The sequence below is a fragment of the Cucurbita pepo genome, chromosome 6 (assembly GCF_057944985.1).
Source record: "Cucurbita pepo subsp. pepo isolate OVF chromosome 6, ASM5794498v1, whole genome shotgun sequence".
Lineage (NCBI taxonomy): Eukaryota > Viridiplantae > Streptophyta > Magnoliopsida > Cucurbitales > Cucurbitaceae > Cucurbita > Cucurbita pepo.
Genome location: NC_141803.1, coordinates 7,783,206 through 7,798,156, shown reverse-complemented (window position 1 = coordinate 7,798,156; position 14,951 = coordinate 7,783,206). Strand labels below are relative to the sequence as shown.

Sequence of the window (14,951 nt, the reverse complement as noted above, 5' to 3'; positions counted from 1 at the left end):
GGAAGCCCAAAAGGGAAAAGTTCAAAAAGGATAATATCGGCTTGGAGTGGACTTGGGCTGTTACACTTTTTGAACTCGTTAAACGGAAGTTGTATAACGTAAAAGAACCGTTGAAATATTCTCGATGATTTAACGAGCTAACGATAAACATGAAATTTAGTCTAGAGAAAGAATGTATACTTACTTTGCTTTGAACCACAGCAGGCAATTGGCTCTCATCGCCTGTAAGAATTGCACGATGTATAGAAGAAAGTTGCAAAGGAATTGCAGCCTCACACTCCTTCAACTGTGCAGCTTCATCCATCACCAATATCTCCAATGGCCCCCGGTTTGGCCTCGAATTAAGCTTAAATGAGCTCGATGTCACGGACATGCTCGTTCAAGGCGTGTTGCCCATGGCCGCAGGCCCACGACAAGCCAAACCCTTTATGTCTTTCCATGTTCTAGTGTTTTACTTTTTTATTTCTAGGGAGTATGACGTTTTGGAAAAATCATGTCTAGGTCTGCCAGACATGAAATATCTCAGAATGTACTATGGGGGATATGACTAGTTGTCAACTTCTTCCTACCAAAGGTTATATACTGTGAGTCGTTGTTGTTACTCTCTTGCTTCCTTATATAACGTCTCTTTCAAAATCTCTCTTTCAAAAATCTCTCTCTGCCCTCGTTTTCTAAAACCTTCTTCTTAAACCGAGGCCAGAGGCTCGAGCATACGTCGCTTGGTCTTAGGCGACGTAAGAACGAATTGTCTTAGCTCACTTGCCGTTGAAAGTGAGTGCTGCATGATCGCAAGTCCGCTGCCATCAAGAGTGCGATTGTGACAAGTGGTATCAGAGCTTTGTTAGCTCTGTGACATAGCAAAGACCGAAACTATGTTGACGACAAAGTCGACACCCAAATCACAAGCCGACCGGCTTACTTTAATAGAGGAGGAAATTTTGTTCCTCAAAGAAGTCCCTGACACCATCCGCTTCCTGGAAGAACGGGTGACAGAATTGACTGGAAAAGTCGTACAAATCGACGCGATGGGCGACCGCCTGGATGGGTTGCCAATCGCAAAACTAATGTTTGAGTGGCCTCACTCGAAGAAAAAGTTGCTCCTATGAGCAGCTCAAGACCTTCTGGTAGCCCCGATAGCTCTGTCGTGCACAAGCAGGAACGTGGCGAAGAGTTCGACGTGCTACAAAATACCATGATGAGTTTGTTTAATGGATTAGCTGACGAGTTCAGAACAACGATCGATGCCATCCAAGAAAAGATGGCCGACATGAACACCCGAATTGGGGTGACCATGAAAGTCGTGGAGAACGTCACGGCTGGACAAACTCATACAAGATCCAACAAACTGAAGTTCCCAGACCCCAGACCCTTCAAAGAGAACTGGGACGCCAAAGAGTTGGAGAACTTCATCTTTGATGTCGAACAGTACTTCAAAGCCACAACGGCTTGTACCGACGACATAAAAGTGACAGTAGTCTCAATGCATCTCATAGACGATCCAAAACTTTAGTGGCGTACAAAGGTGCAAGACATCGAGAATGGACTGTGCACCATCGACTCGTGGAAAAACCTCAAGAGAGAGTTGAGGAACCAATTCTTCCCCGAAAACGTATAACATATGACAATGGAAAAACTAATAACCCTCAAACAAACTGAAAGCATAAGGGACTATGTCAGACAGTTCTCGACCCTGATGCTAGACATCAGGGGCACATCAGAGAAAGACAAGGTATTTTTCTTTATAAATGGGTTACAACCATGGGCCAAAACAAAAATACATGAGAAAAAGGTTCAAGATCTAGCTACTGTAATTGCCAGCGCTAAGAGACTCCTAGACTTTGGGAACGAAGTGAGTTTCTAAAGAAAAACGACACAGGCCCCAAACACTGGGGGGAAAAACATATAGACCGCCAGGTCATCGAAATGAAGGCCCCAATAGACTAAACGGAAGTAACGACAGACCAAGTAGGTGGACAGATAGACCTCCTTAGAATAACCAAGCGGGGACGTCTTGAGGACCTTACCCTCAAAAGAACTACCCGACGACACCTTTACAATGCATGTTGTGTAAAGGCCTCCACGGACTGTTCTACTGTCCTCATCGGGCCTCTCTCAGTGCACTCCAAGTGTCCATTCAAGAGAGCAATGACACAGGAGTCGAGACTACGCCAGACAGGAGGGAAGATTAGGACAACCCCCGAATGGGTGCGCTTAAATTTTTGTCAGCCCTCCCACAGAAGGTCGACCCAAGGGAGATAATAGAATAAAGGCTCATGTATGTAGATACAACAATAAACTCCCGACCAAGCAAGAGCACCTTGATAGACTCAGGCGTGACCCACAACTTCATCGCCAACCAAGAAGCACGAAGATTGGGACTCACCATATAAAAGAACCCCGGAAATGAAAGCTGTCAACTCCGAGGCCTTGCCTATTGTGGGAGTTTCTAAAAGAGTCCCCTTCAATGGACCATGTCGTGGTTTTCATGGACGACTTCGACGTGGTACTTGGGATGGACTTCCTCCTAGAACACAAAGTTATCCCAATGTCACGAGCAAAATGCTTGGTGATTACCGACCACAACCCCACAGTGATACTTGCAAGCATCAAGCAACCAGGCAATCTTAGAATGATCTCGGTCATACAATTGAAAAGAGGACTCGCACAAGAGGAACATACATTTATGGCTCTACCCTTGATGGAAGAAATGACCACTGAGGAAACGCGAAATCAAGGATGTACTTTTATGGCTCTACCCTTGATGGAAGAAATGACCACTGAAGAAACTGTTTCAAACGAAATCAAGGATGTACTAGACAGTTATGCTGACATAATGCTAGAGAGCTTACTATAAACACTACCACCCGTCGAACTTTTAAAATGCTATTGAACTTTTAATTATGGTTCATAAACTTTTAATAGCATTTAAAAAATATCAAACTTTAAAAAGTTTCTTCCAACTTTTTAAAAGAAGTTATTAGTTCTATGTTTTAAAAATACTGATCAAATTTAAAAAATCGCATGAATACCCTTAACATTTACAAAATAAAATAAATAAATAAATAAATAAATAAATAAATAAATAAATAATATAGGGACGAAAAACCATCTATCACATCTCTATTTTAATATATATTTTTTTAAAGTTTACAAATAAACGTAGAGGTGTACATGGTTCCGGTTGGGTTGGGTTGGGTTGAGCGATTTTTTTTACCCAACTAAAAGTTCGGGTTGGTTGGATTGGCAACCCAACCCAACCCAATCCAGAAAATTTCACAACCCAATCCTCTATCAGGTTGTTAACTTAAAAGAAAAAAAAAATAAAAAGTTCTATTTTTCCACCGTTCATAATTATTGGATAAAATATTAGATAAAAGATATTAAAATTTCACAAAGAAAAAATAAATCAATTTATAATTATTAAAAAAATAAAAAGAAATTCATCAACCACAACAAAATACTAGAGGTGTACATGGTCCGGGTTGGGTTGGATTGGACGATTTTTTGACCCAACCCAAAAGTTCGGGTTGGTTGAATTGGTAACCCAACCCAACACAAAAAATTTCCCAACCCAACCCTCTATTTTTGGGTTGGGTTCGGGTTGGTCCAAAAAAAAATTAAAAAAATTTAATTTGTATGACCTAAAATGATAAAACAATTACTGCCTATAAGCTTGTAGATGAAAAGTATCAAACTCTCTATTGCATTCAGATTATCACCTATAAATATATAAAGAATATTGAATAAATCAATTCCAAAATTACCACATCTAATTAAATTATCTACCTTTACAATATATAGCCATTCAACAAAATGCCTAAAAATTTAAAACTGTCAAATCTTCTCTATTGCATTCTTAACTCCTGCAAAAGAAAAAATAGCATCTTGAAATTTAGTTACATACCATTTTAATATTGTTTGGAGAAAGCATATTGTAACTTCAAATATTTTACTTATATTGAAAAATAATTATTCTTGCATGACGTTGGTGGAGCTAGGGGTGTACACCCAACCTGACCCAACCCGAAATATAAGGGCTGGGTTGGGTTGTGTTGAATTTTGGGTTTGGGTTGAGTTCATTTTTTTGAAACCGATCTGATTTGGGTTGGGTTCGGGTTCTAAAAGAAAATGATTGTGTCAACCTGACCCAACCCAAAAATATTGAAAAAAAAAAAAAGAAATTGAAGCCCAAGGGCCCAAAGTTAAAGCCCTACCCATTGCTACCGTTTGCAAAATCCAACCACGACACTTTTACAAATCTCTCTCAACACTTAGTCTCTCACAAGGAATTTGATCTCAATAGCATTCTCTCCCGCTTTGTCTTGTTTCTCTCTCACGCGCCGTCTTTCTCTCTTTAGTCTCTTAGAACGCAATAACGGGTAAACTTTTTCTCTCTTTGTTATATCCCTACAAAGACTGATTGTATATTTTAACTTTGATGCATCTTAGGATAATTGTTCATATTGGGTTGAACGTACGAATCATAATATGCCACCATTGGCTGTACAATCTGAATTTAAAAAGAAAAAACCTAGTAAATCAACCGTGTGGGATCACTTTACAAGATTAGAGAACAAAACAATAATAAGAGGTGCAAGTACAACTATTGTTCTAAGGAGTGTGCTTGTGATACTAATTCTTGTGGAACTAGCATGTTATTGGAAGCACTTAAAAAATCAGTGTAGAAAGTACATATATAAGGTGGAGGACAACAAGACAAATCACTCTAAGTTTTCAACTTTAAATATCTAGAAAGTGTGGTAGTAATATTGTTACTTCATTATTTAGTCAAACAAGATGTAGAGCAGCACGTGTCAAGATGATAATTATGGATGAGTTGTCCTTTAAATTTGTAGAGAATGAGGGTTTCAAATTGTGTTGTAGTATTGCATGTCCTGAGTTTGACCCTCCTTCAAGAGTAACCATTGTTAGAGATATATTTCAGCTTTATCTAGATGAAAAAAAAAAAAGTTCAAAGATTTTTTAGTCCGTTATTACAAGAGGGTTGGTCTTACCACTTACACATGGACTTAGTTGCAAAACATTAATTACATGGTAATCACCACACATTTTATTGAATCAAAATGAGATTTGCATAAAAGAATTCTCAACGTTTGTCAAGTTGCTAACCACAAGGGAGAGACTATTGGCAAGATTATTGAGAGTCTCGGTCAAGAGTAACCATTGCTAGAGATATATTTCAGTTCTATCTAGAAGAAAAAAAGAAGTTGAAATATTCCAAGTACCACTGACATATAGACTTAGTTGCAAAATAAGAATTCTCAACTTTTGTCAAGTTGCCAACTGCAACCGAGAGACTATTCGCAAGATTATTGAGAGTTGTTTATTAGAAGAGACTATTGACAAGATTACTGAGAGTTGTTTATTAGGGGAGACTATTCGAAGAGAGAGTTTTTATTAGAATGGAGAATCAATAAGGTTTTCTCTATCACATCAATTGCAAGTTCCAATGATATAGCTATTTCATATATTATGAGAAGGCTTAGAAATTGGAATTAACGGATGGAGAAATATTACACATGAGGTATTGTGCTCACATAATTAACTCAAAAAATGAAATATAAATTGTGATATAACCATATAGAATATACCTTAACAAATAGGTAATAAATAAATTTGGAGTTATCCGTCTCAATCTTAGAACAAATCTCCACATCTTTAAGTTGTTGAGGAAGATCTAACAATACTTATTTTCTACGGATACAATTTTGTGTACATATCAAACCTTCCACTGTTTTAGGTGTCAAAGAACTCCTAAAAGAATCAAGAATCCTCCCACATGTACTAAATGCTGATTTCGAAGATACAATCGACACTAGAATGGCCAAAACATCTTGGACAATTTTCGATAAAACTCTATATTTAAACTCATTTGCTTTCCACCCTGCCAAAACTTCAAAATTATCATCAAGTTCTTCACTAGGACCAGATAACTATCGATCCACATCATTTTTAACTCAAGTGAATTTTATTATTCTCTTCTTCGGTTGTATCTTGATAATACTAATATTAAACCACTCAAATTCACTTCGTTAATTGTGTCAATGTCCATACTCATGGACTAAGGAGTGAGTCTTGATTTAGATTGATGATGATCATGAGCATTATCATAAAACATCACTTTAGTCATAGCATCTTCATAAATATTTGAAAAGCAAAATGATATGTAATCCAATTTGTAACAAGTATTGAGTACCACGACTATGAATATCAACTTATTAATTCTTTCCATTGAAGCCCTATGAGTCATACTTAACTTTCATATTTGAACTCATATTACTTAAAACAGAGTTAACATTTGTACTCCACTGAATTAAAAGTTCTCGAATACCCAAAAGTTCATGAAAATAAGAATTAGAAGTCATATATAAAGAACCACTTATCTTCCCAGCGACATCATAGAAAATCTTCAAAAATTTTACAAACACTGCAACTTTTTTTTCCAATCATCCCTATTCTTTTGTTTCCATAATCGCCCTATTTGAAGTAATCAACCTAATCTAATTCTTCTTCCTTTAATACTTTGAAAGCTTTTTCAAATTTCAAGGCATAATCGAGCATAATAAGTGGAATTCAATCGAGTCGCCACATCCAAATAAACGAGTGCTTTATATTTAATTTTTTCTTGTCCAATACGATCTTTAAATTTTGTCAATCTCTTGGGGGATGATCTAACATACCTCACGACATTGCCAATACTAGAAATGGAGTCATGCATTTCTTTAAGCTCTTCATTCACAATGAAGTTAATTACGTGAGCACAACACCTCATGTGTAATATTTCTCCATCTTAGACAAGTGAATTCCAACTTCTAAGTCTTCTCATAATACATGAAATAACATCATTGGAACTTGCATTATGAATCGTGATACAGAAAACCTTATCAATTTTCCATTCCAATAAACAACTCTCAGTAATGTTGTTAATAGTCTCTCCTTGTGGTCAGCAACTTCACAAAAGTTGAGAATTTTTTTATGCAAATTCCATTATGAATCAATAAAATGTGCAGTGATTACCATGTAATTAATGTTACAAAGTCTATGTGTCAGTGGTATGACAAACCCTCCTGGAATAACTGACTAAAAAATCTTTTAATTACTTCTAGATAGAGCTGAAATATATCTCTAGCAATGGTTACTCTTGACTCTTGATAGAGGGTCAAACTTAGGACATGCAATACTACAAAATAATTTGAAACCCTCATTGTCTACAAATTTAAATGACAACTCATCCATAATTATCATCTTGGCACATGTTGCTTTACATCTTGTTTGACTAAATAATGAAGTAACAATATTACTACCACCCTTTTCATCTATTGAACGTTGAAAACTTAGAATGATTTGTCCTTTGTCCTCCACCTTATATGTGTACTTTTTACACTGATTTTTTAAGTGCTTATGTTAGTTCTACAAAAATTAGTATCACAAGCATACTCCTTAGAACAATAGTTGCACTTGCACCTCTAATTATTGTTCTCTAATCTTGTAAAGTGATTCCACACGGTTGATTTACTAGGTTTCTTCTTCTTAAATTCAGATTGTGCAGCCAATCGTGACTTCGATGCATTCTAATTACTAGAGCTACTTGCACCTTCCGTTGCACTATTATTTTTCATCTATAAAAAGTAAAATAGAACTATTATGTTCAAATATTCAACCCAATATAAACAATTACATAGGATGCATCAAAGTGAAAATATACAAGGGGATATAACAAAGAGAGAAAAAGCTTACATGTTGTGGCAATCCAGGAGACTAAAGAGAGAAAGACGTGCGCGAGAGAGAAACAAGACAAAGAACGTGAGAGAATGCTATTGAGATCAAATTCTTTATGAGAAACTAAGTGTCGAGAGAAATTTGTATTTTCGTTGAAAGTTCGTATTTTGACGTGAGGTGTGAAAGAGAGAAAGAGGCATGGAGACAGTGAGCCTGTGAAAATTTGTATGACAAGACCTATAAGGAAGATAAGGGAGAGAAATTTGGCTGACTCAGAATTTGAGAAATGAAGGTTTTTGGTAATTGAAGCTTATTTTAAACTTACAAGACTATAACAACCGGTTATTGGGCTTTGACTTTGAGCCCTTGCTCTTCAATTTTTTTTTTATAAATATTTTCGGGTTGGGTCGGGTTGACTCAATTATTTTCTTTTGGAACCCGAACCTAATCCAAATCAGATCGGGTTCAAAAAAATGGACCCAACCCAAACTCGAAATCCAACACAACCCAACCCAACCCAATCCTTATATTTTGGGTTGGGTCGGATTGGGTTCTTGAGTTTCCAGGTTGGGTGTACACCCGTAAAAGATATAGACATTACTATGGAACTAAAGACAACTAAACACTGACACTTCTCAAGAATTAGTTACTCTATAAATAAGGTTCCTATTATAAATAATGTATTTAAAAATAGTATAGAGTGAATGAATAGTTGTTGGTCAGTTTATTTATGTTATAAATGATGCGTTTAAAAATCTAAAAGAAATTAAATAAAAATAAAAAATAAAAAGAATAAAGTAAAAACGTAAACTTGGCTAGACCCATTAATACACTTGACTTCTTAGCATATGTATTTTATAACTTTTGTTTGGTTCGAGTCAATACTTGTTCTATAAACCGAACTGAGTCAACACATGTCCTATAAACCCGAAATCGAATCGAGTCAACTCGAGTTTAAGAAAAAATAACTCAACCGAACCCGAACTACTAATCCAAACCAACCCAACCCCTATAGTTCGGGTTGGGTTGGTAGAGGAAGCACATGAATTTTTGAAAACTATGTTTTCAATTTTTTTTTGAAGTGTTAAAAGTTTTGGGAGACTAGGAAGAGTGTATTGTTAGGAGCTATGATGGCCCGTCGGCAAATCGATTTGTTGTTTCTCTCTCAATTCAACAATGGAATCACTGATAAAACCCACAGATTATGAGTTTACAGCGAACAGATCCAAACCAGAAATGGCTCAAAAGACGAACTCCTCTCTCTGCTCTGTTCCAATTCTGTTTCTCCTCACCCTTCTCTTAACCCTCTCCTTCTCCCTTTTCCTCCTCTTCACTCGATCTTCCAATCCCTCATCTCTCTTCAATCCCAACATCTCTCCTTCTTCACCTCAATCCATCAAAGTCTTCATTGCAGACCTTCCCAGATCTCTCAACTATGGCCTTCTCGACCAATATTGGGCGATCCAGTCCGATTCGAGGCTCGGCAGCGACGCGGATCGTGAAATTAGATCGACCCAGATGAAGAAAACCCTCAAGTTCCCTCCGTATCCGGAGAATCCGTTGATCAAGCAGTACAGTGCGGAGTATTGGATTTTGGGGGATTTGATGACGCCAGAGGCGCAGAGAGATGGATCTTTTGCTAAGAGGGTTTTTGTGGCTGAGGAAGCCGATGTGGTTTTTGTGCCGTTTTTCGCTACATTGAGTGCTGAATTGCAGTTGGGAATGGCTAAGGGGGCGTTTAGGAAGAAAGTGGGGAATGAAGACTATGAGCGGCAGAGGAATGTGATGGATTTTCTTAAGAGTACTGATGCTTGGAAGAAGTCTGGTGGGAGAGACCATGTTTTTGTTCTTACTGGTATGTTTCTCTTATCTCTTACGCTATAATTTTGCATTGGATTGCTGTCGTTGTTGAGAAGTTATTGAAATCTATCATGCTGGCTCTGGTGTTAGTAGATCTTCCTGTTAGAAATTTGCAGGAGTTTTGTAATTTTTAGCTTGAGTTTGCTATCGTTTGTTAATTGGTTTGGTTGTCTATTTGGTTTTAAGTTAAAATCGTCTATAAAATTGAGATTTCGATGAGTTATTAAGGTAGTTCTTCATTGAATTGAAGAGAACCTGAGGGATGAGCGATGATCGACCTACCTCAGTTTTGCATTGGTTTACCCGTTTGCTGAAACCACCCTCCATAGTCCTTTATGGTAGAGAACACGAGGGATGAGCGATGATTGACCTACCTCAGTTTTGCAGCGGTTTACCCGCTTGCTGAAACCTTCCTCCATAGTCCTTCATGGTAGAGAACACGAGGGATGAGTGATGATTGACCTACCTCAGTTTTGCATTGGTTTACCTGCTTGTTGAAACCTCCCTCCATAGTCCTTCATGATAGAGAACACGAGGGATGAGCGATGATTGACCTACCTCAGTTTTGTATCGGTTTACCCGCTTGCTGACACCTCCCTCTATAATCCTTCATGGTAGAGAACACGAGGGATGAGTGATGATCGACCTACCTCAGTTTTGCATCGGTTTACCCACTTGTTGAAACCTCCATCCATAGTCCTTCACGATAGAGAACACGAGGGATGGGTAGTTGCAACGGTTTACCCACTTGTTGAAACCTCCATCCATAGTCCTTCACGATAGAGAACACGAGGGATGAGCGATGATCAACCTACCTCAGTTTTGCATCAGTTTACCGACTTGCTGAAACCTCCCTCCATAATCCTTCACAGTAGAGAACACGAGGGATGAGCGATGATCGACCTACCTCAGTTTTGCATCAGTTAACCCGCTTACTGAAACCTCCCTCCATAGCCAATTGAATGGTTGGATAGCCACCTAACAGTTATGAATAATGAAACAAGAGGAAGAGTAAACCCAGTAGTCACATATTACTAGATTTCCTCTATCCCACTCCCCTCCCTATCTCTCTCGACCCATTCACCGGAGTATGTTGGGCCGGAATGCCTCTATTCCTATCCCATCCTTGATTTATGATCTCTGGGTCTTCCCGCTATCAGTCCCGGTGCAAAAGCATATGAATGCGGAAGACCGACTTCTTTTCATTATCATTAAACATGTGGATAAGTTCTTGTTCAAGAGGAAGTCATTGTTGAGTGTAATTAGTAGCAACTTTTGTAATTTTTAGTTTGTGTTTCCTATTTGGTTAATACTTTGTAATAGCTATCCTCTTAAGATCTGCGTTGTTGATGCTATCAAGAACTAATACTGTTGCGTGTCTTAGCATGTTTTGATTTAGTCCTCTGGGTTGTCAGGTAATGTTAAAACTTGAAGCATTCTTTGACAGACCCAGTGGCAATGTGGCATGTCAAAGCTGAGATAGCTCCGGCTGTTCTGCTTGTGGTTGATTTTGGCGGATGGTTCAGGCTTGATGCAAAATCATCCAACAGTTCCTCGCCGGATATGATTCAGCACACTCAAGTTTCAGTTCTTAAGGATGTGATTGTTCCATATACTCATTTACTACCTCGGCTGCACTTATCAGAAAACGAGAAGCGTCGGACTTTGCTTTATTTCAAAGGGGCGAAACATCGACATCGGGTTAGTATTTTATCTCTTTCAATTAGTATGATACATGTTTGACATCGGTTGGAGAAGGGAACGAAACATTCTTTATAAGGGTGTGGAAACCTCTCCCTAGCAGACACGTTTTAAAATCGAGAAGTTGACGATGATACGTAACAGTCCAAATCGGACAATATCTGCTAGCGGTAGACTTGGGCTGTTACAAATGGTATCGATGTCTATCGGGTGTTGTGCCAATGAGGATGTTGGGTCTCCAAGGGGGGTGGATTGTGAGATCCCACATCGGTTGGAGAGGAGAATGAAGCATTCTTTATAAGGGTATGGAAACCTCTCCCTAGCATACGCATTTTGAAATCGAGAGGCTGATGACGATACGTAACGGGCCAAAGCAGACAATATCTGCTAGTAGTGGGCTTGGGCTGTTACAAATGGTATCAGAGCCAGACATTGGGCGGTGTGTCAGCGAGAACGCTGGTCCCGAAGGGGAGTGGATTGTGAGATCCTACATCGGTTGGAGAGGGGATGAAACATTTTTTATAAGGGTGTGGAAACCTCTCCTTAGCTGATGCGTTTTAAAATCGTAAGGCTGACGGCGATACCTAACGGGCCAAAACGGACAATATCTGCTAGATGTTACACAAACTATCATTAAAAAAGAAGGAAAAAATATGATACAAGGGGATTAAGTAAAAAAAAGATCAAGCCCATCGAACAAGGGCATCTTATATTCTCTTATTTCTGTCAACTGGAGATTCGCCGATAATGCATTTCGTCTATATAATATTTTAACCTGCATCACTGGCCTGGTAATTTTAAGGGATGACGTATATCCCTATACTTTTTGGCACACAGCCTAAGCCTACTGCTAGTAGATATTGTCCTCTTTGGGCTTTTCCTTTCCGGCTTCTCTTCAAGGTGTTTAAAACGTGTCGGCTAGGGGAGGTTTCGACATCCTTATAAAGAATGCTTCGTTCTCCTCCCCAACCAATGTGAGATCTCACAATCCACCCTTTTCGAGGCCCAGCGTCTTCAATGGCACTCGTTCTTCTCTCCAATCGATGTGGGATCTCACAATCCATCTCCCTTAGGCCTAGTGTTCTCGCTGACACATCGCCCGATGTCTAGCTTTGATACCATTTGTAACAGTTCAAGTCCACTGCTAGCAGATATTGTCCTCTTTGAGCTTTCCCTTTCAGGCTTCCCCTCAAGGTTTTTAAAATGTGTCTGTTAGGGAGAGGTTTCCACACCCTTATAAAGAATGTTTCGTTCCCCTCTCCAACTGACGTGGGATCTCACCTCCAGCTTAAAACTTGGGACGGATGTCTCCTCTGAGTAGAAGAATTTTCTTATTGAATTTTTCCATTGATACAAGTTTCTTATACATCCGAGCACGCACTCATGCTCGTGTGAATTGGGATAGCTTAAACCATATATTTATCGACTAAATGTTGGTTCTTATCGAACTCCAAGTTGTTCCGAAGCTGATACTTTCTACTTATTTTCGCATCAAAGGGGGGATTGGTGAGGGAGAAACTCTGGGACTTGCTGACTAATGAGCCAGATGTTATAATGGAAGAAGGCTTCCCAAATGCCACAGGTAAGGAGCAATCTATCAGGGGGATGAGATCATCAGAGTTCTGCTTGCACCCAGCTGGGGATACCCCGACATCGTGCCGCCTTTTTGATGCCATCCAAAGTCTCTGTATACCCGTCGTTGTAAGCGACAACATCGAGCTTCCATATGAAGACATGGTGGATTACTCAGAATTCTGCGTCTTTGTAGCTGTTAGTGATGCATTGAAACCAAACTGGCTTGTAAAGCACCTGAGAACTATCCCTGAAGAACAGAGGAACAGATATCGGCGATATATGGCTCAGGTTCAACCCGTTTTCGAGTACGAGAACGGTCGTCCGGGTGGTATCGGGCCAGTTGCTCCAGATGGTGCTGTAAATCACATATGGAGAAAAGTCCACCAAAAGCTGCCTATGATGAAAGAAGCCATTGCTAGGGAGAGAAGAAAACCAGAGGGTGTGGTAGTTCCTCTTCGCTGCCATTGTACCTAATATCATTCGCTGTGTAGCTTTCGTGTTAGTTTGCATTGATTTATTAATTCAAACCCATAAATGATGATTTTATAGAGCTTTATTATAATGAAAGTATCCCTTTTTTTTAGTTAGAACATGTCTTGGTTTGAGTCACTAGAATTGAAGTTGTGAAATTTAATGATTTTACTTGCAATTAAAATGCTTCATTTCATGTTGATATTTGATTTGATGGGCAAAATTGTGGTGTCAAAGTATGAATCCTGTTTTTGAGCACCCAACCTGACCGAACCTAAATTGTAAGGGTTGGGTTAAGTTGGATTGGTTCTTGGATTTGGGTTGGGCTCATTTTTTTGAACCCGATTAGGTTTGGGTTGGGTTCGAGTTCCAAAAGAAATTGATGGGGTGAATCTGACCCAACCCGAAAACATTAAAATAAAAAATTTGAAGCCCAACTTTTGAAATAGTTGTACCACAGTAACTTGAAAGTTCAAACTAGAGACTCTTTGTTATTCTGTCTTTCTCGTTCTTCCTCTCTCAATCGTCGTCGGTCTCCGTCTCCCTCTTTGAGTCTCGCGTCGTCGGTCTCAGTGTACTCGACTACTCGACTGCATGTCTCCAGAACTTCAAAAAGAAGAAAAAAAAAGGGAAAAAGCTCGTCTCTGTTAACGTTTTGAATTTTTTTTTTTTGGAACAACTTGAACCCAACCCAAAAATAGAGGGTCGGGTTGGGTTGGGTTAGGTTGTGAAAATTTTCGGGTTGGGTTGGGTTACCAATCCAACCAACCCAAACTTTCGGGTTGGGTCAAAAAAATCCCACAACTCAGCCCAACTCGGACCATGTACACCCTTAATGGAGATAAGCTAAATTATGACCCAAATCACTATTCGTGTATTAAAATTCAAACATATCAACTAAGGATGTTCACAAGGTAGGCTAAGACGAGGTATCTCTATTTCAATCCTCATCTCTATGAACTTTCTCGTTTAATTTACAAGGATCGGTGATAAAATAACATAACATAGATTCTTTTAAAAACACCAAAACATGGTAAATTTCTAATATAATTATCAATTTAAAGATTGTTGAATGTAATAATGATATTATTAAAATGTCGGTTTAGTTTCTTTTTTATGATTGTAGTTCTTAGTTTGATTTTAATTACCTCTAAATAGAGAATCTCTCGTGTATTCATTTGATCCATAATAAGGGCTCATATTTGATCTTTTTGAAGAAATCCTTCCTTATGAGACTACACCAATTTAGTATTAGAGCGGTCGATTGGACAATCGTTGGTTGTTGCCGGTGGAAGACTAGAAAACCCTTGGCGAGGCCTTCGTGTAGCAGTATTATTTCAAGACGGAGCGACTTTGCTACATCATTTTCAGGTTAAGGTAAGACGCCTCTGTACGGTTGACGATGACATCGAAATTAGAGACCATGGCACGTGCGTAGGCTATAACATAGTTAAATTCCTAGACTTTGGTTACAATAAGTTGTTATGCATTTCATGTTTTAAATTATTTGTCATTATTATTTTTAAACACGTAAGACCTTGATGGTGTCTTCAATAATGATGTTATGCTTATGTCGAAATTATGATTTTAAAGATGATGTTTTA

At 38.6% G+C, this 14,951-nt stretch overlaps 1 protein-coding gene across 1 annotated transcript; it reads left to right on the top strand.

Moving 5' to 3' along the window:
- Positions 1-8,838: 8,838 nt before the first annotated feature.
- Positions 8,839-13,459, top strand: LOC111797562 (Exostosin family protein). Its single transcript, XM_023680607.2, has 3 exons — positions 8,839-9,595; positions 11,048-11,301; positions 12,799-13,459. The coding sequence occupies exons 1-3, from the start codon at positions 8,917-8,919 to the stop codon at positions 13,348-13,350; spliced, it is 1,485 nt and encodes a 494-aa protein (XP_023536375.2). The 5' UTR covers positions 8,839-8,916; the 3' UTR covers positions 13,351-13,459.
- The last annotated feature ends 1,492 nt before the right edge of the window (positions 13,460-14,951 follow it).